This window comes from Ochlerotatus camptorhynchus, unplaced genomic scaffold, assembly GCF_037179485.1.
Source record: "Ochlerotatus camptorhynchus isolate MF236.1 unplaced genomic scaffold, CSIRO-AGI_Acam_v1.1 ptg000193l, whole genome shotgun sequence".
NCBI classification, from domain to species: domain Eukaryota; kingdom Metazoa; phylum Arthropoda; class Insecta; order Diptera; family Culicidae; genus Ochlerotatus; species Ochlerotatus camptorhynchus.
This window is the reverse complement of record NW_027040683.1, coordinates 3,397,225-3,424,421: the sequence shown is the minus strand read 5'-3', so window position 1 is coordinate 3,424,421 and position 27,197 is coordinate 3,397,225. Positions and strand designations below refer to the sequence as shown.

At 40.5% G+C, this 27,197-nt stretch overlaps 3 protein-coding genes across 3 annotated transcripts in view; 1 reads left to right on the top strand and 2 right to left on the bottom strand.

The window, feature by feature from the left end:
• LOC135702476 (uncharacterized) overlaps nucleotides 1–27,197 on the bottom strand; it is a 518,995-nt gene that overhangs the window by 49,520 nt on the left and 442,278 nt on the right. The gene's annotated exons all lie outside the window — the stretch shown is intronic.
• Smn (survival motor neuron) lies at nucleotides 10,517–11,757 on the top strand. Its single transcript, XM_065223457.1, has 2 exons — nucleotides 10,517–10,655; nucleotides 10,727–11,757. The coding sequence occupies exons 1-2, from the start codon at nucleotides 10,632–10,634 to the stop codon at nucleotides 11,552–11,554; spliced, it is 852 nt and encodes a 283-aa protein (XP_065079529.1). The 5' UTR covers nucleotides 10,517–10,631; the 3' UTR covers nucleotides 11,555–11,757.
• On the bottom strand, nucleotides 11,803–14,158 carry LOC135702419 (katanin p60 ATPase-containing subunit A-like 2). Its single transcript, XM_065223456.1, has 4 exons — nucleotides 14,094–14,158; nucleotides 13,462–14,033; nucleotides 12,671–13,398; nucleotides 11,803–11,959 (listed from the first exon to the last, which is right to left on the bottom strand). Exons 1-4 carry the CDS (start codon nucleotides 14,103–14,105, stop codon nucleotides 11,811–11,813), a joined length of 1,461 nt encoding a protein of 486 aa, XP_065079528.1. The 5' UTR covers nucleotides 14,106–14,158; the 3' UTR covers nucleotides 11,803–11,810.

The following is a 27,197-nucleotide window of genomic DNA, read 5'->3' as shown; positions in this document are numbered from 1 at the left end:
CATTAAGGAGGGCCTTCGTTGCACCATTCAACGGTGCACGGAAGGCTACAAACTGATGGTCTCGGCCGAAAATCACTACAACGCAGTCCAGGCCCTCTTGGGCAGGATGAAGCTGGAGTACTTCTCCCACGACGTCGAGGCCACCAAGCCGCTGAAAGTGGTGCTGCGCGGGCTCCACGACATGGACACCACCACCTTAATGGACGAAATTAAGGCGAACGGCCTCAAGCCGGTCAAAATCCACAAGATGACCCGCAGCAAGGCCATCAAGTATCGTGACCAGCTCTACCTGGTCCATCTGCAGAAGAACTCCACAACCGTGAAGGATCTCCAGATGACACGCACACTGTTCCACATCGTAGTGAAGTGGGAGTGGTATAAGCCGACCCACCGTGGCGTCACTTAGTGCTCGAACTGCCTATTGTTCGGGCACGGCACCAGGAACTGCCGCATGGCCAGCCGCTGCATCAAATGCGGCAAAAACCACAAGATCGACGACTGCGACAGCATCGAGGAAGCCGCTCCCACATGCGCCAACTGCGGTGCAGCCCACAAGGCCACGAGTAAGGCCTGTCCGAAGCGGGCCGAATACGCCGAGATCCGGAAGAAGGCCTCGTCCAACAACCAGCCCGGTCGCAAGATGGTTCCGGAAAACAACGCGCAGAACTTTCCTCCGTTATCACCGGTCCAACCACGGCCAATTCCAGTGTTGGCGCCGCTCCCGCTCAACCAACAGTTGGCTGCTGCGCAGTCGGCTGCCGCTGCAGTACCCGGTCAAGCCTCCAGCCCATCGATGGATCCCCCTGCTCCGGGATTGGCCGGTACAACCGGCGAAGCATCCGACGATTCTCCGCTGTCAACGGATGAGATCGTCACACTGCTGGCCCAGGCCATCCCCAGGCACCTGCGCTACAAGAACACAACAGCTCCAAGCTATCATCTCCTTCGTCGCTAATTATGGACCGTGAAGCCATAAAGATCGCCAACTGGAACGCTCGCTCCGTAGGGGCGAAAAACATTGAGCTTGCAGACTTCCTCCGCAAGCACGACATCGACGTGGGCCTTCTCACCGAGACCCACCTCAAGACCGGTGACAGCCTCTGGCTGCCCGACCACAGCATTGTCCGGCTTGATCGCACCAGCTCCAGGGGGGCGGTGTCGCGGTCATCATCAAGAAAGGCATCAAGTACTGCACCCTACCCCACTACCGCACTTCCATCATCGAGGCCGTCGGCGTAGAGGTGGAAACATCGACCGGAAAAGACCGGTTCATCGCCGCCTACTGCCCCCGGCAATATACCGTTAGCAATGGTACAGCACATCAGTTCAAGAACGACCTTGCCATCATAACCCGCACCAATGCCCGCTTCGTAATCGGAGGGGACCTGAACGCCCGGCACGAGGCCTGGCGAAACTACCAGCAGAACCAGAACGGCCGCCTGCTATTCGACCATTCCCAGCATGGTCTCTATTCCGTCTGGTTTCCGGACGAACCAACCTTCACATCACCGGCGGGCAACCTATCGACGCTGGACCTGTTCTTGGCAAACACTGGATTAGCCAAGCCGGTTGCCGTCAACGACCTGAGTTCGGACCACCAACCGGTGCTGACCGAGCTGGGCTGCAACGTGGCCCCTGCACAGTGCCTGTGGAAGGACTACCATCGAGTCAACTGGGTCCAGTTTCGGCGCGTGGTCGACCGCCACATCGTCGACAACCCACCGCTCGACACAGTGGAGGACATCGACCGGGTCCTGGAGGGTCTCCATCAAGCCATATCCGTGGCTGACAAAGAGTGCGTTCGACGAGTTACTGTGAGGGGTAAGTTTCAAGCAATTGATTCCCACACCAAACTCTTGATTCGGCTCAGAAATGTTCGTAGACGCCAGTTCCAGCGGACTGGGGATCTGCAGCGTAAATACGAAATGGTCGATCTGAATCGGCAGATCGCTTCCAGAATGGTCTCAATCCGGAACGAGAGTTTCGGGCGGCTCGTTCAGAACCTGGACGACCGTTCCAGACCATTCTGGAAGGTTGCCAAGGTGCTGAAGTCTCACCCCAAGCCCATTCCACCTCTTAGAGTCAATGACGAACGGCGTATTACCAACGAAGAGAAAGCCAATGCGATTGGGGAGCACCTTGCCCAGTCGCATTTGCTTGGATCCAAAATCCCAAGTCCACTCGAGAACCAGGTTGCGCAGTGCGTCCAGACGTTAGATGCCTCCCCTTGTGCCGTCCCTCCAGAAGAACGGATTACAGAGGAACAAATTTGCTCAGCGCTGAAACACAGTAAGAACATGAAGGCTCCCGGGTTTGACGGAATATTCAACCTAGAGTTGAAAAATCTCAGCGCGAGGGTGCACTCGCTGCTGGCTGCCATCCTCAACAGGTGCCTGGAGCTGCACTACTTTCCAAGCATCTGGAAGGTGGCAAAAATCATCCCGATCCGCAAACCTGGGAAAGACCCTTCACTACCGTCAAGCTACAGACCGATTAGCCTGCACTCAGCGCTGAGCAAGCTGTTCGAAAAATTGATCCTCAGCCGACTAAACAAGTTTGTGGAGGAACATGACATTCTTCTTCCGGAACAGTTCGGGTTCCGCAAGGGGCATTCCACCAATCATCAGCTAGTGCGGGTGATGAATAACATCCGAAGTAACAAAGCTGTATCCAAGTCCACAGCCATGGCTTTGTTAGACGTCGAAAAGGCGTTTGACAATGTCTGGCACGACGGACTTATATACAAGCTTTGTAACTCTAACTTTCCACCATACCTTGTGAAAATCACCCGTAACTACCTCCAGCAAAGGTCGTTCAGGGTGTCGTTGAATAGTTCCCTTTCGGGACAATTTCCGATCCCAGCAGATGTTCCGCAAGGGAGTCTGCTGGGAGCACTGCTTTACAGCATCTACACGTCGGACATCCCTCCTCTAGGAGACGGTTGCGTGTTCTTCCTGTTCGCAGATGACACCGCGATAGCCGTCAAGGGTAGGATGCCTCGTGAAATTACGAACAAGCTCCAACGATGCCTTGACACCTTTACTGATTATGCCACCACGTGGAAAATCAAAATCAACGCCTCGAAAACCCAAGCGATCATGTTCCTTCACAGACAATCGCCAAAACTTAAACCGTCTCCCTCCTGTACCGTAATAATGGATGGTACAAGCACAGACAAACAGACGTAACTCTTCATTGTGTATCTTCGTTCACGCATTTAACGGTTGATTTGAATATTATCAGTTCCGCGAACTACTCGCCGCAGCGCTGGCATCGGATCACTTTGACGTTTCTATACATTCTATAGAACTTTTATGCAATATTGTTTGCGAGTTAGCGAGCAAGCTTGTTTTCCGCGAGAAGCCTGAAAGATGTCGCTACTGAGGTCCTATATTTTGAGATACTATTTTTTCAAGAAAAACTTCTTCAAAGAGTTACGTCTGTTTGTCTGTGGTACAAGGGTCGAGTGGTCCGCTGATGTTACTTATCTCGGGATGTTGTTCGATGAGAAGCTCCTGTTCCGCTCGCACATAGAGTTAAGTGCTCCGCCTTGGTTAGGTGTTTGTATCCGCTCATTTGCCATAGATCCCGCCTCTCAAGGCAAAACAAACTGGCTGTCTACAAACAGATCATAGCCCCCGCGATCTTCTATGCCGCCCGGTGTGGGAATCGTGCGCGAGGATGTGAGTGTTGAGGATGATCCTAGAGGCAGAAATTCCCAAAGTAGATTCCAAAATTGAGGATATGACAACCAAATTTATCCAAAAATGCAATCTTTCTGAACATGCTTTAATAAGCAATTTGTACATAGTAGGTTAAGTGTATATAGTAGAGTAGGTTAGTTTTAAGCTGTAAATAGTAGTATCAACAATCAATACGAAACTAACGATTTTAAATTGGCTCACCACTTTAGTAGCCTATTGGTCCCAAGCAAACGATTAACGTACCCTATTCTAGTTGAAATTCTATTACTACACTATGTTTGTTTTGATTCGCTATGAAAGTTTGACAGATAACATCAGGGGTGTGTGGATTCATGCAGAACATGCAGGGGTGAGTGAAATAGCTTGGGACTGCTTGGGACCGTTGTTCTGGTACTGAGTGAGCCAAAAATAATAATGATTTTCTTCGGGACCCAGTGGTCTTAGAGTTACCTCTATGGTAGTATTAACATAGAGGTAACTCTAAGACAAGTAGGTCCCGAAGAAACGTGCTCAACTTTTTGGCTCACCTCTGGTACTATCTTCGGTCCCAAGCTTGTCGAATCACCCCTCGAAACATAGGAAAAACCAATAACCCCTCATTTTATCTGTCAAACTTTCATAGCGAATCAAAACAAACATTGCGTAGTAGTAGAATATCGACTAGAATAGGGTACGTTAATCGTTTGCTTGGGACCAATAGGCTACTAAAGTGGTGAGCCAATTTAAAATCGTTAGTTTCGTATTGATTGTTGGTATTAAGTCGTTTCTCTTCAAATTCTAAAAACAAAACGAACCAATCCCACCAAGGTGGTCGACTGTGTACTAAGTCTAGGACTAATTCTGTAAAACAAATTTTGAATTTTGCCCATACCTAAAGATGAAGAAAGCAATTAAATCACTTAGACAAATGTATATGGTAATCATCCAAGTTGAACTGAAATAAAGATCATTTAAACTAAAGCATTAGCTCATTTTCGCTTCGGACGGCGTGGAGAACAGCAGCGGCAGTAGGAAAGTGGTGGCTAGTCCACTCCTTCACACCTAACAAGCAACAATTGACTGGTCGTGGCAAAGGAAGAAAAGGTCTGGTAAAGGAGGCGCCAAGCGTCATCGCAAAGTTCTTCGAGATAACCGCCATCGGTCTTCTGGCTCGCCGTGGTGGTGTCAAACGTATCTCCGGTCTGATCTACGAGGTGTGCTGAAGGTGTTCCTGGAAAATGAGGTCCTTGATGCTGTCACCTACACTAAACACGCCAAGTGTAAGTGGCCATGGATGTCCTCTTCAATAAAACGGCCCTTTTCGAGGCCATCAAGCTTCAGTAAAGAGTTGGAATAGAATTTATCTGTGCTTGTTTGTCCATATTCAGAACCACAAGCCCCCAACGACCACACAATGCTCTCCAGAGTTGTAATCTTGTAACCAAACTTGGAAGCAGGGGTGCAAGTGATTTTGATTGATTCTCTTAATCAACTTTCCCTTTGAAAAAAAAAATACTACAAATTTGGTACGCCTACAATTCAAAAACGGAAAGAGTTGAGATAATGGATAATTGATCAATTAAAAGAACTAAATGCTCTTCACATTTATTCCGTCCACTAGCGGTCCTACGTCAAGCTTCCGTTCGTGCCCCTAGGCACAGACCCTTCTACCATAGAGGTAACTCTAAGACTAGAAGGTGCCGAAATAACGTGCTCAACTTTTTGGCTCAGCTCTGGTACTCTCTTCGGTCCCAAGCTAATCGATTCACCCCTCGAAACATAGGAAAAATCAATAACCCCTCATTTTATCTGTCAAACTTTCATAGCGAATCAAAACAAACATTGCGTAGTACTATAATTTCGACTAGAATGGGGTACGTTAATGGTTTGCTTGGGACCAATAGGCTAGTCAAGTAGTGAGCCAATTTAGAATCGTTAGTTTCGTATTGATTGTTGCTTCTACTTTTTTTGCCATATTTGATTTGATGCCATCATTGATGTTCTTTCTAAATAAAGGACAATTATTCTAAATTTTTACAATTCCTTTTGATTGATCGTTAGGTAATTTTCACTCAATGGATTCTTGATCAGGATTACTCAAAATTGAGTTTTATTCTTTAACTTAATTTTTCCTAGCCCCACGGAAGCCACGTGTAGAGTGAAAGGAACTCAATTTTGGGTATTTTTTTTCTAACCGTTAAATTCCACACGTCATCATCATGTGTTTCACACTTAATTGAGCACTTATTGTGAAACACATCCATTTCCTGTGTGAATCTTATGCTTTGAACCATGCCTCAACACTATTTTTTTTTCGAATTGTCTATCCGCACTTGGAGTCACAATAGCTTTGCAAATCATATTGTACAATATTCTACTATACCGACCCCAAAATTGAATCGACAAATATATAAACAAAGCTGCCAGAAGGCAGAGCTTACACATGTCTTTTTATGGGCCTGAATTGGGAATTGATCCTGGACTGTTGGGGTGTGCTGCTGCCGTTGTCTTCGTTCGATCTCACTGGGCCACGGTTTTTACCTTGCACAACAAGCAATCCACATCGCATTGAAATGCAAAACACTTCAAATCCGTCTGAAGTGTGATTCAATGTGCTGTACACTTAAATGTCGATAATCTTTCTCTATTAATTTGAATGTTTGAAACACTAGAAATCAACGTGTAGTGTATTTCACGTGCATCGATTAGCTTGGGACCGAGGGGGGCGACTCTATCTACGATGAAGGAAAAACTGTTTTTTGCTGTGGTTAGCTGCGCGCACGCTGAGTAGATAGTAAGAAGATTTATGACGATTCTGAAGATTTCTTGCAAAAAGATGATGCACGATGCAAGTAGATACGAGAAATTAAAGAAGATTTTTCGAATATTGATTAGCTAGTGTGAGATTTGTTGAGCACCTAGAATTGAGATTTAGGCCGCGGCCAAGGTAGACGCGACACGCGACGCGATGCGACTCACGCAAGGAATAATAATAAATAATAAAATTATTTTGAATTGGTCGCGTCGCGTCGCGTCTACCCTGGCCGTGGCCTTAGATGTGTCGTCCCCCTCGCTTGGGACCAAAGATAGTACCAGAGCTGAGCCAAAAAGTTGAGCTCGTTTCTGCGGGACCTTCTGGTCTTAGAATTACCTCTATGGTATTACCAACATAATTGTATAGACTTCTCTGACGTTTGTAAAATGCACAATTATTAGTGCGGAACTCGGGGTAAATTATAAGTATTAGTGCAAGAAAACCTTTGAATTTACCCAAAGTTCTGCAGTAATACTTGTGCAATTCACAAGCGTCAGAGAAGTCTACACGGTGTTTCGTGAAAACCCATTTATGGGTAAAAAAATACCCATTTTCAAACCATGTATGCAGCTGTCAAAAAATGGGGGAATTTGGAAATCATAAAATGGGTGAAAAAATACCCATTTAAAGAATCAGTTCACGATTGCATAATGGGTATATTTTCTACCCACTAATGGGTGAAAAAACACTTGGAAATTTTATCGTCTCATTCCGTCACCGACCATTGGGAATGCAAAAAGTTTCTGTCCGCTTTTTTTAGCAAAAATGAACGATCTCTGGAAAAGGTTAGATTCCGAAACATTGGAGAGACTTACGGATAAGTCTATACAGTTTTATCCAATGTGGTATTATAATATCTCGTGTTATATTTTTTTTCGCTACAAATGCATTTATTCTCAATGTAAATATTAGAAAGTTTTTTTTTATATCAACGAGGACCAGCATCCTCCATTTGAAGAAATGGGTATTTTTTTACCCATTTTACGAAAAACACAATTCAAGAAGATGGGTAAAAAAACACCCATTTATTGACAGATCCCTCATTTACCCATTAATGAGTAAACCATAGTTTACCCATTAAATGAGGAGGGGCACTTTTAGCGAAAATGGGTGTTTTTATACCCATTAATGGGTTTTCGCGAAACACCGTGTATATGTTTGTAGTTTTGTTTATCTCCTCCTCTTCGGTGGTTTGTACGAATCGTACGAATGCAAATACTTGCGACTGTGACGCTAACAGATTGACAGCTCTTTACTGGGTGTCCAGCAAACCGTTTATGTTAGCTGAATTTTTTGGTAAAAATATCGTTTGCTGTTTTTCAGCAAAGCTTTTTTGTTGCTGATTATAATCCGGTTACTGATAATGAATACTAAAATTTGGTGTGTGTGTGTATATAGAGCACACACCAAATTTTAGTTTTCATTATCAGTAACTCACAACAACTCAATTGAGTCGAAATGTTGATTACATTTCAAGTTGTACCTCACCATACTTTGGCCACTGTGGCACTGTGGTCTCTGCGAACGCACCCCATTCTGTTTTGCTTTTTCAGTGCTGTTCCTGATGGATGCGTGTGTGGCAGCGTTGCCAGTATGTCCAGTTAAATCAGGCATTGCGGTACTATTTTTAATTTTATCTGGTGGATTAAAATTTCAGATTTTGTTTAATTTACAACCCTAATAAAAAAAAACATAAAAAAAAAGATTAGCGACTTGTTCGGGGTATAATCCAAACCGTTTGTGGGAAAGTTTACCCATCCAGGATACAGTTCGTTTATGGTATTTGTTTATTAAGGCCTGTATATAGATCGAAGCGAAGCGAAAACCTCATACAAAATACTTAATTTTTCAACTGCGTGAAAAACGCTATTGGCAAATTCTTCACTTCGCTTTGAACTGTAAAGGCCTGTATAGAGATCGAAGTGAAGCGAAAATCTCATACAAACTACTACATTTTTCACCTGCGTGAAAAACGCAATTGGCAAATATTTCGCTTCGCTTTGAACTGTGAACAGATACAGCCTAGTATACAGATCGAAGCGAAACGAAATTTGAAGCACGCGAAAACTAATGAAATTTCGCTAGCGAGAAAGGTTGTGAAAAAGTGTTTGTGGAACATTTTTCAGTTTCCTTTTTTCGCAGTTTACAGTTCATGTGAAACGAAATCGATCAGTTTAGACCTCCGGTGAAGTGAAAATCTGACAGATACTCTCTCTCGAAACGTCAACTTTTTGCTTCTTTGCTGCGCTTTTCGTGAGCGCTGCATGCGTGAAAAAAAAATAAACGTAAGCGAAAAAGATGCGATCCACAACATTATATTTCGCAGGATCGTATCTGTTTACAGTTCAAAGCGAAGTGAAAAATTTGCCAATTGCGTTTTTCACGCTGGTGAAAAATTTAGTATTTTGTACGAGGGGGATGACTCTATCTACGATGTGGAAACGATTTTGTTTTATTGTGGTTAGCTGCCCTAATAAAAATTGTATGGTTAATTTGCTTAACGACGTGTTCTGGGTATCATCCAAACCATTTGTGGAATAGTTCAATGATTTGGGTTGTCGTTCGTTTATGGTTATTTTTTATTAGGGTGCGCGCACACTGAGTAGATAGAAAGAATATTTATGACGATTCTGAAGATTTCCTACAAAAAGATGATGCACGATGAAAGTAGATGCGAGAAATGAAAGAAGATTTTTAGTAGATTGGTTTGCTATTGTGAGATTTTCTCGAGCATCCATAATTGAGATTTAGATGTGACGCCCCCCTCGATTTTGTATAAGATTTTCACTTTGCTTCGATCTCTATACAGGCCTTAAGCGAAAAGTTGAAGTTTCGAGAAAGAGCGTATCTGTCAGATTTTCACTTCACCGGAGGTGTAAACCAAGGGGCGATTCAATTGTGTATTTTCAGTTCAGACGAACGTATTGAATTATTTTTTATCGAATAAACGTGTATTTTGCGTAATAATGTATTATTTTGCACTTTTTGAATATATGTAATTTTCTGTGTATTAGAAAAATAAAAGTGTATTTTTATGCATTAATGCATTGGAAATCAGCTATAAGTGTATTCTATCTTTTTAGTGTTTATGTTTACTAGATTCGGTCTATGTTCTATCCTCGGTTAGGTTAAAATCATTGGGGCTTCATCCAGCCTGTTGATGTAAAACAACAATAAACAACAATATCCTCGATTCTATCTATGTCTACACATAAAAATCTGAAAAGAAATTATTTTTTCTATATTTTATGTATATTAAGAAAAGTCCTTAAGTTTTCTACACAGAAAAAAAAAGTTGTTGATTATTACATCCAAACTGCTGCAACCAGGTCAATCCATCGGTTGTGTGATATAACGTTGTACGATGTACATCGATTTTGCGAACAAAATTACATCCATTGATGTAATATTGTATCTGCTTTTTTCATTGTATCTGCTACACAGCAAAAAAAATGTAATATCGATCAACGTAATTCAAGCTGATGTATGAAATAATGATGTAATAGCAAAAAGCAGATGCAATATTACATCAATGGATGTAATTTTGTTCGCAAAATCGATGGACATCGTACAATGTGATATTACTCAACCGATGGATTGACCTGGTTGCAGCAGTTTCGATGTAATATTCAACAACTTTTTTTTCTGTGTACATCTGCTATTATATCATTATTTCATACATCAGCTTGAATTACATTGATCGATATTAATTTTTTTTTTGCTGTGTACTAGCGTAGCATTAACCAGATTTGAATAAAATGCTCCATTTGCAAAATGTAAACATTATAAGATTGAACTCGTATACCTCACAGCGTAAAATTTTGAAACCATCATCACTATCATAGTTCATCTATTCTCCACGAGTACCGACTTTGATTTGCCAATAGACTTGAATTAGTTATTTATTTTGACGAGAATTATTTATGATCACATTGTGAAGCTCTCGATATTTTTTTCGGAAAAAGATCTGGCACCCCTGATGCTATGCGACTGACGAGTGTATTGTTTGCACTCTCTGTCAGCTAAAGTAGCAGGATTGTTCGTTGTGCGGAAAAATTCGAAACGTTTTCTCCGACATTTTCCGGTGAATTCAACATCCTGCCCTCGAAAATCACACCTCAAGCTGCCACAGTATGAATCCTTCTCGCAGTAAGGCGGTAAGTGGCTGTTTGTTTAATTTGCTTATTTTTCAGATTTTCCACCTTTTTTTTTTCTTCGTCGCCTACAGTCATCCAGCAGCTCGGAAGGCGAACAATCGACCGATGATATTTGGGACGATACACTTATTATTCGGAATTACGATGAGTCGCTCGCTATGGTAAGAGAGGAAGTCGCCAAAAGGCTGGCCATGAAGACCAACAAAAAGATGATGGCTAAAGCGTCTAAGGCGGGGTCACAGGATCAGCAGCAGCAGTCACAAGCGTCCACATCGGATCAAGTAAAGCAAGAAGCGGAAGGAGAGTCATCCGGGGTTGAAAATTCCTCGGCAGAAAAGGGTGCGTGTGAAACGGGAAATAAACCTTCGTATCAGGTCGCAGATTACTGCCGCGCCACGTATGACGACGGCGTCGATTATGAGGCCAAAATCTTGGCGGTCGACAAATCCGGCGATGCTCTGATTCGGTACGTTGGCTACAACAATGAACAGACTGTCACCATGGAGGATCTGGTACCGTCGTGGGGACGCAAAGCACGCCGCAAGCAGCGTGAAGATGCTGCCGAGCTTGCAGCAGAAGAGGACACACACCGAATGGACATAAGCGACGACGAACATAAGCTAACGGATAAAGCCAACAAAATCCGGATCAATTTCGATCCCAACTTCCGGGTGCCGAAAGCGGGTCCATCGAAGGCGGCTTCTTCGGGTTTCCATGCCGGAATGGGGGCTTCGTTCATGGTTCCACCTCCGCCACCGATGCCACCAATGCTGGAAGACGATGACGATCTGGAGTCGGAAAATTTGTCCGCCATGCTCATGTCCTGGTACATGAGCGGTTACTACACGGGACTCTACCACGGGCAGAAAATGTCTCAGAAGCGAGCGCGGCCGTCCTAGGAAGTATTGCTTTGATTATCTATCTCATAAGTTTCTCTATGCTTTTTTGATTTAAATGACCTAGCATCGTAGGGATTTTCTGTAAGGAGTTGAACTGGAAGTGAATTTTTTTTTTCTTTTATGAATAAGAGATCTGTTTTTTTGGAAGTAAAGCCAGTCTTTTGTTTCAAAAGTAGAGGAGACGAATATATATAAATGCAGGAAAATGTGATGTTTATTCAATTCCATTACTTCATTAATGTTTTTCTTTTCACCATTACGCTTGATTTCCATACTTCCGGTTCCAGTCGCGGTGTTTTTCAATCAGCGGAAGCGAGGCAGGTTGAATCTGTTGCAGAGCAGTCAAAAGCTGATGGTGTTGAACTTCTTCGGGAAACGGTTTAGAGCACGACTTTCCATTGGGCCCTGGAATGAAATTAAATTTCCGAAAATGTTTGAAAACTTTCGCTTCGGGATGGAACTGAACTCAGAGGACGCATTGTTCACTGTTTGGTTGTTTTTGGTAGAGTGAATTTTTAAATACGCGTTTGCGTCGAATAGTCTCCGCTACCATCGGCGCACTTATTCCAGCCTAATGAACCAAGAAATAAGAACGGTAAAGACATCAAGGCGATTCGAACTAAAGGTGCACTTTTATCATGGTATTGGCTCTTTTGGGGTTTGCTAGTCCAGTTTATGTTGCAAATAACAATAATTAGGGGTGATGCATATATTATGTCACGCTCTAAGGCGGACTCCCGGTGCAAGAATTATTCCGCGGATACACTGCAGGAATATCTGTTGATACTGAAATGATGGGCTTTTCCCTCAAAATAAAGAAGTAAAGAAATATCAAGTTGTGGAGAGTTCACTGCAATTCACTGGTTAATTATTTGAAACACTTGTCGTGTATAGTCCAAAAGTGCGTTCAGTTTGGACCTGCGTCAAATGTGCCTTCATGGTATCTACACAAATTTATATGATCCATGTGCACTCGGCAACCCATTCTCCCCACCTAAACCCTCAACGTGATATATGGACAGACCCTTTATTTCCATCGTGGAAATCAATTATGCGTCTGCATCAATTTGAGTAATCTTATAATAACGTAGGATTACGCAATGCCTCACAACTCACCACTATTTTTCTCGATCCTGTCCCGTATCATCATCATGGAAGCCTCCTTGCACGCGATCCGAATTTCATCTCCGGTGAAGTTCTCCGTCCGAGCAACCAACTCACCCATCTGCTTCTGATCCCAACCGGTCGCTACCGGCAGCAGATCGTGTATTATCGCCTTCCTTCCTTCCCCGTCGGGAACATCGATCAGTATCTTCTTCTCGAATCGTCTCAGAAATGCCGGATCAATGTCCCACGGAATATTGGTACTCCCCAGCAGAAACACGCGCTCCTCGTCCGACCCACTATCCAACCCATCAATCAGCGCTAGGAATTCATTTTTGAACCGTTTGGAAGCTTCATGCTCTCCGATCGAGTCCCTCCGGGACGCTAGGCCATCGAACTCGTCGATGAATATGATCGATGGAGCGTAGAACCGTGCCACATCGTACAGCACTCGAATGAGCTTCTCGGATTCGCCGCGCCATTTCGAAATCAACGTACTGGCAGTAGCATTGAAGAACGTGATGGAATCGAGGCTTTCCGAACACAGTGTACGAGCTAGCATGGTTTTTCCGGTTCCGGGTGGGCCGTGAAGCAAGATGCAACGCCACGGTTTGGTAAGGCCTACGAAGAGATCTGGGAATTGCAGTGGGGTGATGACACTTTCCTTTAGCAGTTTGATCGGCAGGTCCAGGCCTTTCACTTGATGCCAACGCTGCTGGAGGTCTTTCTTGATGAGGTCCCTGACCAAAAAAAAACGAATGTGAAATCTGAAATGGGTGTGTGGTTGTTTTTAAGGACGTTACCTGCAAACCGCATCAGCCAGCTCCTTCCATTCGCTGGTGAAGTTTTCATGCAATCTAATGAACGGTCTCAGATTGGGAACCAGTACTGCGGAATTGGATGTGTCATTTTCATGGAGTTTGGCCGTGGCCCCGGAATTATTTTTAGTCTTACTAGGAGAGGCTAGATTGGGATTGACCAATTGGGACACCGTAAGGTTGTTGCCTAGATTTTTAACCTCACATTCCGGTTCCGGTTCGCCACGTGGGGACAGTGGTTGTGGTTTCACCGTTGGATGTACTCGTTTCTTATAGGCTGATTGCTTGCGTTGGGGTAAGGCGGGAGGCGGTTGCAGCGAGTAAGCTTCGTTTTTCTTGATAATTCGGGGCTGCTTGCCAAATTTGAGCGAATAGTAGCTGCAGTACTCCTGGTAGATTGTGTCCAGATCGATGTTGTCGCAGACTTCGAATTCTTCCGTTAGGTGTGTTTCGTCCAGCAGTGCTTGGCGGGATTGGTTGAGACCCATGATGGAAAAATAGTGCGAAACAAGGTAGAGAATGTTACGGCGGCGCTCGTACAGGGAACGTTTGTCTTGCTGGAATTATTTAGGAAATGTTTATGCATGTAAAGTGAATTATTTCCAATTGAATTTTACCTCAAAAGACATGATTTCCTAAAAATAAATGACAACCAATCAAAGGAACCTTCCTCTGAAACTGGCCTTCTTGGTACGACATAAACAAACTTTGAACGAAATTGCTTGTTTGCATGTCCCCTTCCAAAGAGTACCTATAAAGGAAGCACGTGCTTCGCATGGCCGTAGACATGGATACCGCGTATAGCAACGGTCAACTTTGTTTACTGGCAACGTGGCATTTTAAGGCCGTTCGCAATGCTGTTGTATTTTATAAGGATTGTTTCAATTTGAAACTAGAACAGAAACGCACCTCTCGCAATGCTGAGTTGCAGTTTCATTATTCGAGCACTATTTTGCACCAGATTTGCAACTGCTCGACTATTCTGTTTTATTTCTGAGCGAGTTTGAAACACGAATGGAAGTCTGTTTCAAATTTCTTTGTATGTATTTAAAGATGTTTCGAAGAGCTTCACAAACAACTCTATGAACTTCATAGAAAACAGTAAAGTTTATGGAACTTGATGATTACAAACATCTTTTAGAACTGTGCGTTGCGCTGATCGTGTTGCAGTTTTATTTTTGACAGTTTCAAATTATAGAATTGACGAGTAGTTTAAAACAATTTTGAAACTCAGCATTGCGAACGGCCTAAGGGTAGTTAGTTAAGGGTGGTAAGTCGGTTGCCGATATTCTTCTCCGTTTATTAGGGTGGTTCAAAATATCGTTTCAAGAGCAAATTTTCATTACGTCGAAAGTAACAAAGGTAAACAAAGTCGAGCTATCAGTGTCAATCGATGCTCCTGCTATTACACTATATTCTGTCCGAATATAGGATCACATCCCATTTTTAAATTTATTTACCAGTCAAATTGCTTTTTGACGTAATCACCTTCCGATCAAAATAGTTTTCGATGTTACTTAAGTCACCCGATTTCTATGGAGATGCCGTTTGACTCAAGTAGCAGCGCTGAGAAACCCGTGAAAAGTGTACGTTCGTCGTTTCGCTTTCTCATTATTAAAGTGAATAAATCGAACTGTTTGTTGCTAAGATGATTTCGGTGGTCCTAAAATGATGAATGGGCTGCACGTAAGGAGACGTAATTGATAATTCTCCCGAATATCCTGGTAAATACACTTTGACTTAAGTAACAATAGGGGCCACCAAACGACGTATAATAGCTTTTGACTTAAAAACCAGTATTTTTTAACATGAAAGCTAGCGAATTGCATTTGTATGATTAGAACCCTGCTATATATGTTAAACATTGCTATCACTATGAGATTATACGAGTTTAATTGAAAATAGGAATAACTTTTCGGTCATCAAAACAAAACTTTATTTTTCTCGGATTGGTGCGAATGTTACTTACGACATAATGAAAATTTGCTCTTGGTTTTTGCTCCAACTGTGTCAATCGTTGCACTATGGGCAAAAATGGGTCCAAAATTACCCAAAATTCAATATCTCAACAGCACGCTGAATTCCGGCCATGAAAAACGACTTTTCCGAAGAGAAATCGTCCGGGGAATCGATTGCACGTAGTCCCATAGACCGGAGAGCCTTGTAGGTATGTGTTTTGGACCATTTTACCCCATTTTCCCCTACTTTTTGGAGGAAATGTTTTTTCACAGCTCTATTTTTCGTAAAACATAAGCACTTTATGCATGGTTTTAGAATACTATGTCATTAAACAACAGTTCATGATATATTAGGGGAATACGGGGTACACTTTATAGGGGAGTAAGGGGTAAAAGTGAGAAAAAAACAATCAATGTTTTTTAATACAAAATCCTTTTATTTTAATATCTTAATATTTTTTTCTTAAAAATACTTCTAATTAACTTTCATTAGGTATTTTGAGTTCCGCCATCGGCCAAACAGTTCAAAAGTTATAAATTTTTGAAAAAAATCGAATTTTTTTTTTTTTTTTACCGCTCTAATATATAAATAGTCACCCTTATGACAAAATAAAAAATAAGGGTCTAATATGTAGCGATTAGGAACAAAACTACCAATTTTTACAAAATTCTGAGAACCACTATATCGTTTTGCTGCATACAGACAAAAAAAGTGAAAACTCTTTTAAAACAGATAGCAGTAAATTTAAACTTATTTAACCCCAATTAACCTTAAAATTTAAAAAAAAAATCTTATTATTGCAGGCAACCTTTGGGTTCATTCAAACAATCGCATCGTTCAACATTTTTATGAATTAAAATAAATTTAGCGAGGGTTCACTTTTACCCCTTACTCCCCTATAAAGTGTACCCCGTATTCCCCTAATATCTCATGAATTGTTGTTTAAAGACATAGTATTCTAAAACCATGCATAAAGTGCTTATGTTTTACGAAAAATAGAGCTGTGAAAAAAACATTTCCTCCAAAAAGTAGGGGAAAATGGGGTAAAATGGTCCAAAACACATACCTACAAGGCTCTCCGGTCTATGGGACCACGTGCAATCGATTCATCTAACAATTTCCCTTCGGAAAAATTGTTTTTCATGGCCGGAATTCAGCGTGCTGTTGAGATATTGAATTTTGGGTAATTTTGGACCCATTTTTGCCCATAGTGCGTTGCCTCAAGAAAAACAAATTTTGGCATTACATTTGTTAATTTGTGTGCTGAAATTTAGTTTCAACTGTTCATAAAGTTATCATTTAGTGATATATCGTGTTTTGCCTGTGTTTGCCTTGAGTGGCTCGGTTGGATCCTTGAATCTAACCTTCAAAATATAACAACGCAGATTCAGTTCCATTGTTCGATGTCGATTTTCATTGCCTCCCAGGAGCCCGGTTCTCAGAGTTCGGATGCTACACTTTCGGCGTGTAGTTCTATTGAGAGATCGGTCTAGTTGGTGAATTAGCCCGGGAACGTGTTGATAAGGTGTCCGTCGTGAGTTTTGGTGGTGATTCGGAGGCCGACGTTGCCGGGAATCAGCAAGTTTTCCGCTTGCAAAAGTGCACGGCTGCTGGTCTCTCGCCGGTGTCGTTGATTGCGAGCAATATGAAAGATGCCTGGGTGGCAGTTGATGGCCGCGAACTGTTCCTGGGGAAAGCACTACACGCGAACCTCCTCCCAGATGACCATGACAATGCAAGAAAATTAGTATTCGTTAAAGGAAGTAGTACGACAAAGGTGCATCACGAAATGAGATGCAAAGCTTGAAGAAAATCAAAATTACGGAACCCATGGATTGGAGAATCAAATTAATATGGTGAGACCATTCCAAATACCTTTCACAATTAAAAAATATAAATAAACTAAATACGTGCCATGTTCAATAGAACATGTTGAAACTGGAAGTGTGTGTGTAATACTAATATCCTATTGATAGAGGTAATACATACATGCGGGGCTTATTGTCAGTGAAAGTAACCTCAGAATGGGCGTGACTCTCCAGACATTCTGAAATGGGTTGCTGGATCTGCAATAGAGCTATCACTTTCTAACTCCCGGACTAAAGCTGTCTACAATGACCATAAATGCGACATTGTAGAGAGAGTTCTTCCATAACAACACTGCCGGCTAGTGTTACATCTCCCCATCTCATACTGCACTGTCCCTTGGAAGTTTATATGGGAATTACTATGGGAAAAGTGATCTTTTAGTTCTCATAGTCCTAGCATTGTTCAATAATGATTTACGGGTAAGCTTGCTATATATTCTTATGTGAAATACAATCAGCTACTCCTTTCCTGATGACCAGCTTTTTATTGAACTCCAAGATAAGCGGGGATGCATATATTATGTCACGCTCTAAGGGAGAGGGGGGGGGTATGATTTTGTAACAAGCAATGCATTAGGTATAGGGAAAACGTGACGAAAGAAGGAAGAGGGGGGGGGGTATTTTTTTTTCTCAATTTTACTTAACGTGATTTTACTGTCCACAATGCATCACACAAATGAAACGGATGTGACACAGATAAACAAGCCGACAATAATATTGGACTACAACAAGACTAAAGGTGGAGTAGACAATATGGACAAACTTGTTTCAACGTACACCTGTCGGAGAAAATCAAATAGATGGTCCATGACTGCGTTCTTCAATATGATGGACGTAGCATGTATTGCTGCTTATATTCTTTACTTTTTTTTAAATTTCCGAATGCTGATAATTATTCTACAAAACGTAAGAAATTGGGAAAGGAGTTGGTTCATCCTTTAATTGAAGAGCAATAGCGAAGTCTTCAAAAATTTTCGGTGATGTAGCAGATGCTATTCGTCAAATGGGATATACCCTAGTGAGTGTATCACCAACAGAAGAAGAAGAGAGTACCTGTAAACGTTCCCGATGTTTAATATGTCCACGGTCCAGCGACAAGAAAGTTTCCACGCAATGTACGGCATGTCACAAATATGTTTGTAATGATCATATGTATTCGATTTGCCAAGCCTGCATTGAAAAGCCAAGTGAAGAGAGTGATGATTAGTTGATGAACAATAGTGACTGGTACATATCTGTCTTATTTTAAAGAATATATTTTCAAATAAACAAAAGCTTAAATTGAATTGCATATTTATTTCTAAATTTGGATGTCAGGACTCCTCTGTACAGAGTTGGCAACTAATATATTATTTTTTTCATCTTACCAAAATTGCTGAAGAGAGCGATATTCTTATTACTTTAATATAAAATTAATGCAAAAAATCTAAACAAAATGACGCTTTAGTGATCCCTGGGAAATGAATTCCAAACTATGAGGATTACCATATAATTGTTTTAGTTCATCTTAAAAACTTGGTCGAAATCAAATAACTTTCATCTAGGCAAGCTGTCCAGTGAAACCAAAAAACTCGAAACAATGTGAAGCAACAGTGAAAACTGATGAGTAAATTCTTAGCTAAACTGTTTACCATAGAATATGTTTAGTCTATCTGAACAACTTTGCCTAAGTTGGGAGCTTTCAATCTAGTTAAGATCTTAAGTTAGGGCAAAACATTCTAAATTAATGTCACACGAACACCACCTGGTGAGTGAATCCTGTGCCGAAATTTTTTACCACAAAATAGGTCTTGTTCATCTGAACAAATTTCCTGAATACGGAAACCATCTATTTAGTCCATGTGTTAGGTTAGGAAAACAGTTTGAAATTAATATCACACTGGTGCAACTTGGTTAGTGTTTTCTGAACTAAACTCTAATTCTGAAGATAGGTCCAGTTCATCTGAACAACTTTACCGAAGACGGGAACCTTCTATCTAATCCATATGTTAAGTTAGGGCAAAAATGAAAAAAATAATGCCACACTGGCGGCGGCGCTGGTGAGTTAACTTTGATCTGAATTATTTACCATAAGATAGGTCTTGTCCATATGAACAACTTTGCCGAAGACGGGAACATTCTATCTTGTCTAATCGTTAAGTTAGGGCAAACAATTTAAAATGACTGTCACGCACTAGCGCTGCCTGGTGAGTGCATTTGAACTAAACTTTTTACCTTAGGAGAGATCTTTTCCATCTGAATTACTTTCTATCTAGGCCGTGTGTTAAGTTAAGGTAAACAATACATAATTGATTTCACACTAGCGCTGCCTGGTGAGTGAATTCTGAACTAAACTCTAGTCCTGAAGATAGGTCTAGTCCATCAAAACAACTTTACCTAAGACGGAAGCCTTCTATCTAGTCCATATATTAAGTTAAGGCAATCAATGCCAATGAGTGTCACTCTAGCGATGCCTAGTGAGTGAATTCTGAACTAAACTCTTTTCCTGACGATAGGTCTTGTCCATCTGGACAACTTGCAAATATGCCATTTCATGGGTATATTTTTGCAGTGACCCCTCCCCCCGACATATCCAGCCCTAAAAAAAATTTGATAATTGTAACGGGAAGTCCACTAAATTACCTATGCAAAACATTTAAAATTGAAATTGAAAATGCGTTAAGATACGGCAATTTGAATTTGGGGCCAAATTGACCCCAAGGTACAGACAACGTAAGTATTTCAATAAATGTTTTCCAACAAATATTTTTTCAAGTTTCTTTAAGTAATCAAGTATTACAGAGCTTCGAAGGACGCGCCTAGTCGCGAAAGAATTAGAAAAATCCATCGACAAATAAAAAAGTTACAGCCTATCAAAGTGGCCTGGGGTCAAATTGATCCCAAGGTACAGACAAAGAGTTAAGCATGTGAATATATTCATCCATGATATATTTACGACTGTCATGGAAATCGTTGATTGAAATTGATGTCTCATTTTACTAAAATTAAATAAAAAATAGACCAATGTACAGGGGGGACGGCACTTCAGGATTATCTCATTTTTACCCAAATAACTCCTAACATTTTCAACGTGCACAAAATTTCAATCCATCCTATCTATTCTTTCTATTCCCAACTTAGGCTGTGAACCATTTGCTGAGTTAAATTTAATCAGTACGCTGATTTGACAGCACGTCAGCAGTTTTCAGGTCGATCGCTAAGCACTGTCAGTTTTCAACGATCTCCATAATAAACATGGTGTTAAAAAAATTTGATATGCGTTGAGTCGTTCAAGGCGGCGATTGTCCTGGCGAAGCTGGTGGAAATGATCAAAGTTGAAACAATGATGAATACTAAGATGAAACTGTCGGAAGAAAAACTTTCTATTTTAGTGTCTTCTTTCACGGTCCCTTTCATCCAATGAGAACCCCCCGTATTCAAGGTAATTTTGTGGTTTTGCTGCCCCCTCGGAAGAGATGAAATTTTGCGCTCATTTTTATCAAAACTATCTCACCAAAATCAGAGATGTCCCATTTTTTAATTACTCGATTAACAACTAATCGATTATTTTTTGTTCGCTGTGCTGCCATTTTTCCACCAATGAGAGTGCAGCACATGTTTGAAACGATCGGTGATGATCCTGTGGAGATGTTAATGCTTATATCGGCATGATCTAACCGATTATAAATAGTTTACTTTTCGGTTCGTTAATCGATTAAACGATTATTCGAATGAAAATCGGACATCACTAGATGAATGTGAAACGTCATTTCAAATATAAGGCCGTTCATAAATAATGATACAATTTGAAAGGGACCGGGGCTAATCACAAATTACGTCTCCATGGTAATTGAAATAAACACGAGTGTTCACCGGTTGAAACGTGAAGGAATGAATAGTACGAAGGTAACCACCACGTATATCTATGCTGAATTCCAAGGATGAAGTGATTTCTTGATTGGATTCCCGTGGGAGCTTAAATTAAAATAGATGACGGACCACTCGTCGCGGGCGCAAATACATCAATTAATTAATTTAGCTTTATTTAGGAGGCTTTCAGCCTTAGGCTGGTTCGCAAATACATCAAGCGCGTCATAGAGGAGATAAAAAAAATGACAAATGAGAACATCTGAAATAAGAAGCAGTGAAAATCGTTAAACTGTTTATTTTTTAATCTGAATTTGAAAGAATTAATGAAACACACTCTATTCAGCCCAATGGAAATCAAAAGAATCAAAAATTGAAACTGAACCCCAAATTTTCAAACGTTGAATGTGAAACTTCACAGATTTTGAGTGGTGCCAGTATTGCACGAATCCGACGATACATCTCGCTCTCTCATTTGTGGAGAGTCGATCGAATATTATTGGACAGTTGTGGGATGAGCAGGATGACCAGTGAACCGGGAAATTGGGAAAAAGCCGGGAATTTCAATGACAAATCGGGAAAAAATTACTTAATTTATTTTACAGAAAAAAAAATTGGGGCTTTGAAAAGTTTTAAAATTTTTGAACCAGACTAAACTTTTTTGGAATTTTGAGTAGATTTTAGAATGAATGTCAGGGATAACAAGTTATTTCAGATGGTATTAAAGGTAGTTTTAAAAAGCGCTCTAAGAGATTTTAGACTGTCACTCCAAGTCACTTTTATGAGTTCAAATTCAGGGTAGAATTTTTATCACAGTGTCGTGACGGGACCGAGGTTTCCAGCCTCGGTAACGGCTACACGAATCCGCGATGCTGCCGCTTCTGCTGGTTTTCACAAATTTCGTTTGCGTGTTTAGAATTAAAGGTTTTTGCAGTTTCGTCGTGGAATCGATACATTCTATCAGTTGAGGGCTTTTGTAGTCCAGCTGTCACCATCCAAACATTATTTTTCACTTAGCATTGACTAAAGTGGCTACTTCGATGTTTTTCTATCGTACTGTTTCATTTCAGTTGCACGCATCCCCATGACAATTTAAAGCACGCTCGCATCCAATGCAATCCCATTAGGAATCTCATGTATTTTTTTTTATTCTTACTCTATTTTCGTTAAGACGACAAACTCAAAAAACTCTCTTCAATTACATTACTTTTACAGGCAAGCATGGTAAAATAAAATTCATCTGAATGAGTGTCGTCCCCCCTGGGGAACGACACTTCAGGATTATCCCATTTTTACCCAAACCTCTCATATAATTTTCAACGTGCACAAAATTTCAATCCATCCTATCTATTCTTTCTATTCCCAACTTATCCCTTCTGCATGCACACAAATTGTCAAGCAAGCCGTGGAGTTTCTCGAAGTTTTCAGGTCGACCGCGAAGCAATCTGCCATACTCACTGTCAGTTTACAACACTCTCCACAACAAACACCACGTATGTCAGCTGGCCATGCCGGTAAAAAATCGGTGCGAAAACAAAAAAAAAGATGACGGACCACTCGTCTATAATCGGTTTCGGGGGCAAAAAACATCAAGTGCATCACGGAGGATTTTTTTTTAAAGCTTTATTAAAGAGATTTTTAGCCTTAGGCTAGTTCATCTCTAGCATCCCGGACTCAAACCGATCGAATTCGACGGATAAGAGCCCGGGTCTCTGTGTGTTGTAGCATGGAAGTTGCCGAACAGGCGCGAAGCAACTGTTGATTTCGGTCGAACTGCTGATTCTAGCCCCGGGAAAAGCCTTACCAATGAAACCCCCTACGACAAGCAGGTGGAAAAGGAATTCAGGTCATTTTTTCCACTCGGCCAAAGTTTTAATCGTCTCTGCTGCTGGTCAAGGGTTCGGATAAGAAATAGCTAATGGTGAAGTAAGACACCCACCGGCTGATGTATTTCTGTGCGAGAATATTGCGAATCAAGTTCCCGTCCAAATACAGCTGGGAATATTAACCGGAACCTTGTAATCAAACGCCATCACCCGTTCCTCCTAGTTTGCAGTTTCGACCTATTCGGTGTGGAACCGTTTTCTGCACTTGAGCTGTGAGCTTTGGTTATTATAGTTGGGCGGTGTCCCGAGCGGTGTCCATTAATTCCGTTTTGCTAAAAATCACTATTTTTGACCCCCCCCCGTTTGGAACAAAACGATACACTGAAAATGACCCCTCTCTATTTATTACGTAACGCTCTATAATCCCCCCCCCCCCGCCTTTCCATTTAATTAATTTTTGATTTCGTTTTGTATTTTTTTTTTATTTTTAGGTAATTAATTATATTATTAATATTCAAAACAAAAACAAAGAATCAGCGTACCATCGAGTACCTGCTTTTCAAAAGTTAAAGGATAGCAAAAATCACAATTTATAAAATTAAAACAGATCCATTTTGCAAAGCAAGATTTAGTGATGACAGCCTTCGTTGTTGTACCAAAAACGTCAAAAAAGATCTGTATTTTCAAACTTTACATCAAGAAACGAAAAAAAAAACAAAATGTTCTCTTTGTTACGTAACGCAAAGCTTTACTATTCCTCCTCTATGTATAATTCGTAACGATATAGGTGACACCCTCTCCCCCTATAAGCGTTACGTAATTCATGAACGCTTCATTGCAGCAAATTTTTCTTCTTTTTACACCTATCCTCTTCGCGTTCAGACTCGTATCCCTCTGAAATTTTTAACACCCCTCACATCACATTAATTGCCTGATCTATTCCCATTAATTTTTTCTATCCCTGCTCTACCCAAGTAACAATCTAAATGCTTGGAAGATTTATTCTTATTTTATCATTGTTTTATAATAGCATCCCTTCCAGCCTGTGGTTGTATTATTATAAAACTGTTTTATGACTACTAAATTAAAACTCAGACTTCATAGTTTTAACGGTAGCTGTAAGGTGGTTCTGCATCACTACTTATAACTGAAGAATAAAACCAAAACAAAACATACAATTATGGTTTATGGTACACTTTTTATGACCGATATAAAACTTGAAGCAGTCTTAGACCTTCATTAAAGCTTCATTACAACTATCATCTTTATCAGAGGCCTAAGATTCACAGATAAGAAATATACTGCTACAACAAAAAATACTCTGAAATTTTTTGTCATTATAAAAAACAAATCTATTCAGATATATGAAATGAAAACCCCTTCAGTGCTTCTGAACACGATGAAGATGAGACGATCGACAATATGAAACTCCTGGAGGAACTACAGTTATACGATCCCTACATAAGGCACAGTGCAGTGAAGGAGCTCTTAAAAATATTGAACAAGCGGCTTTCCGATACACTTCCGAAAGATCCACGAACCCTTCTTAAAGCAACGCCGACAGTTTCACTAAATCCGTTTGGAGATGGCCAGTATTGACATCACGGCTTTAAACCTTGTATTGAAAAAGCTTTTAGTGGATCCAATAAGCATTTCTTACATCTTGATTACAAGCGAAAATAGGAGGATCGCTTGGAATGTTGACTTTTTGACAGGTGGTCATGGTTTTTGTTTTGTTTTGATTCGCTGTACCGAATAAAACCAGCAAGCTAGTTATATAGCTTAAATATAACTTAACGCTCTCAATTTGGACTACGAAATGCTAAGATACAACCATTAGGTTTATGTTATGCTATAGAATTCCAATCTAGGAGAATATGTTATATTAAGGTATTTTTAAGGAGTAGCAAGTTATAACGAAAAAAAAATGTCGCCGTATGAACAAATTTCACACAGTATGAATAATTACGCTTTAATTGATAGGCAATAAAACACTTTCATACATCTATGTATAATTAAATAATATGTGACTGGTTATTGCTCAACAGTAGTAACAGTTTTGTACTAAATAGATAATCTTTGAATGACTCTTTAATGCATGGTGCTAATGCAGACAAATTAAAAATATCCCTATATTTTAGTATTCATATGGCGCACTAAATTTATGCTCCTATTTGGTATAATAATCACGATAAATATTGCACGGCATGCTGTGAAGCATATACAGATTGGTTTAAAATTATAATAAAGTCGTCTTATTTTCAATGTACAATAATATCAGCCATTATTACCAACTGACAAGGATCATGATTTCACATCAAACATCGAAACAATAAAACCACAATAAAATATTTCTCAATATTAACTATCATCCAAAAACCCCAATTTAAAACCTTCAAAGTTGTCAAAATGTTTTGCGTATCATGTTTTATCAACTTCTTCAGGAGCGATTTATGTGGTTGTAATATAGTTTTATGGTAGTCATTAGAAGGCTGTTAAAACTTTCTGACCTGGAGGAGGTTTTATGTTTTCATTTTTAACAATCACGTCTAGAGTGTGATAAAACTGACATAAATCCTATGCTCCTAAAGTAGTTCGCATATCAAGTTTTAATTACTGCATTAAAACTGGGCCAATTGGCCATGACATGGCTGTATTGCGGTTCTCAGGAGATTGTTAAAGCAATGTGGTCGTCAGTGAAGGTTTTATAATTTGGTTATATCAACTGCTATAAAACTTAAATAAAACAAAAATTGTTGCTTGGGTATTTTCGTCATCACGACACACTCAAAAAAATCCCATCAATTATATTTTTCCCCGAAAATCCCAAGGAATTACTAGACTGAAAAAATACATCCAAATGAGTGTCATTCCCCCTGGATGAAATGATAGTATTTTCACTATAGTTTCATCATATTGATGAGTCGTCTGCCCCTTTTTGCTTCTTTTAAGTTTGTGGATGCTTGAAATTTGGCTATTTTTGAGCTGATATTGCCTATAACATGTTCTGTTTTGCAGATAGAACCTTTTTGTCTTCAGTAAAGTTGTGTATTTTCGTGACTATTAAAAAGTTGCACAACATTATAGTCATCTAAAACAAATAATTTCGGAAATATTTACAAAAAACGGATTTGTGAGGCCCTTCTATAAAAAACGCTTCATAACTCAAAATCGCAAGCAGATAGAGACATGGCGTCGTCTACAAAGTTTTTAGTTATGAAGCAACCGACAACTTAGCTCAAGTCTTCCGAGGGGAGCGACACATCTAAATCTCAATCATAGATGCTCAAAAAATCTCACGCCAGCGAATAAATCTACGAAAAATCTTCTTGCCATTTTAAGCATCTAAATCCATCTACTCGCATCGACTTCCATCTTTTTGCAGGAAATCTTCAAGATCTTCATCAATCTTCTTAAAATCTACTCATCGTACGTGCAGCTAAGCACAGCAAAACAAAATCGTTTCTGCATCGAAGATAGAGTCGCCCCCCTCGAAGTCTTCTTATCTCTATATAGTCAAACTAAAAATTTAGACTCTGCAGCGCCACCTGCGGTGAAGTTCCGAACTAAAACTTAACTTCATTCATTCACATTTATAAAAAAAAACTCTTCTAAAACACCCTTTTGAAAACACCTCTGTGAAAGATGCTAATGAGAAAAGTTCATGGATTTGGCCTTTTGCACCACTGTGCACCCCTCAGAACCTTCTCCAGGGAGACTAGACATATTCTAGTCTTAATGAGGTTTTGGTGGATGCATTAATGACAAAATAGCCTTGACCAGGGTTTTATTAATGTTTTTTTACAGTTGCTTTGTAACATTTCATAAAACTTAAATTGTTACTTCGGTAGTAAAATTCAGCATTTTGTAGGTATCGATATTGATATTTTGCAGCACTGATATTGATTTCCTTCAGGTTCAAATGAATGCCTATCATCAGCTGATTGCCCACATGAAACTGCATAACCGAGCGGGTTGTCTGTTATGCTCTTATTTGAAGAGCCGTCGCCGTTTGACCATATAGTCCAATCAACCGGTCATTATATTACCCCGAAATAGCCAAATAAATATTAGGAATTGTATTTCCGATAAGCTCTCGGACATATTTAGACAGTTTCATCGGTCATGCTGTCCGCTGCAAACCCTGGGCTTCTTCTTCCTACTTCTAATCTACTCAAATTGATGCCCCAGATAGTTATAAATCGGAATTGGACTGATTGTA

Excerpts from the sequence above, each read along its gene's own strand:
- Smn (XM_065223457.1), top strand. The coding sequence starts at position 10,632 with ATGAATCCTTCTCGCAGTAAGGCG. Across the intron at positions 10,656-10,726 it reads ATCCTTCTCGCAGTAAGGCG|TCATCCAGCAGCTCGGAAGG; the intron begins GTAAGTGGCTGT and ends CGTCGCCTACAG.
- LOC135702419 (XM_065223456.1), bottom strand. Across the intron at positions 13,399-13,461 it reads CTGGCTGATGCGGTTTGCAG|GGACCTCATCAAGAAAGACC; the intron begins GTAACGTCCTTA and ends TTTTTTGGTCAG. Across the intron at positions 11,960-12,670 it reads CAGGATCGAGAAAAATAGTG|GGCCCAATGGAAAGTCGTGC; the intron begins GTGAGTTGTGAG and ends ATTTCATTCCAG.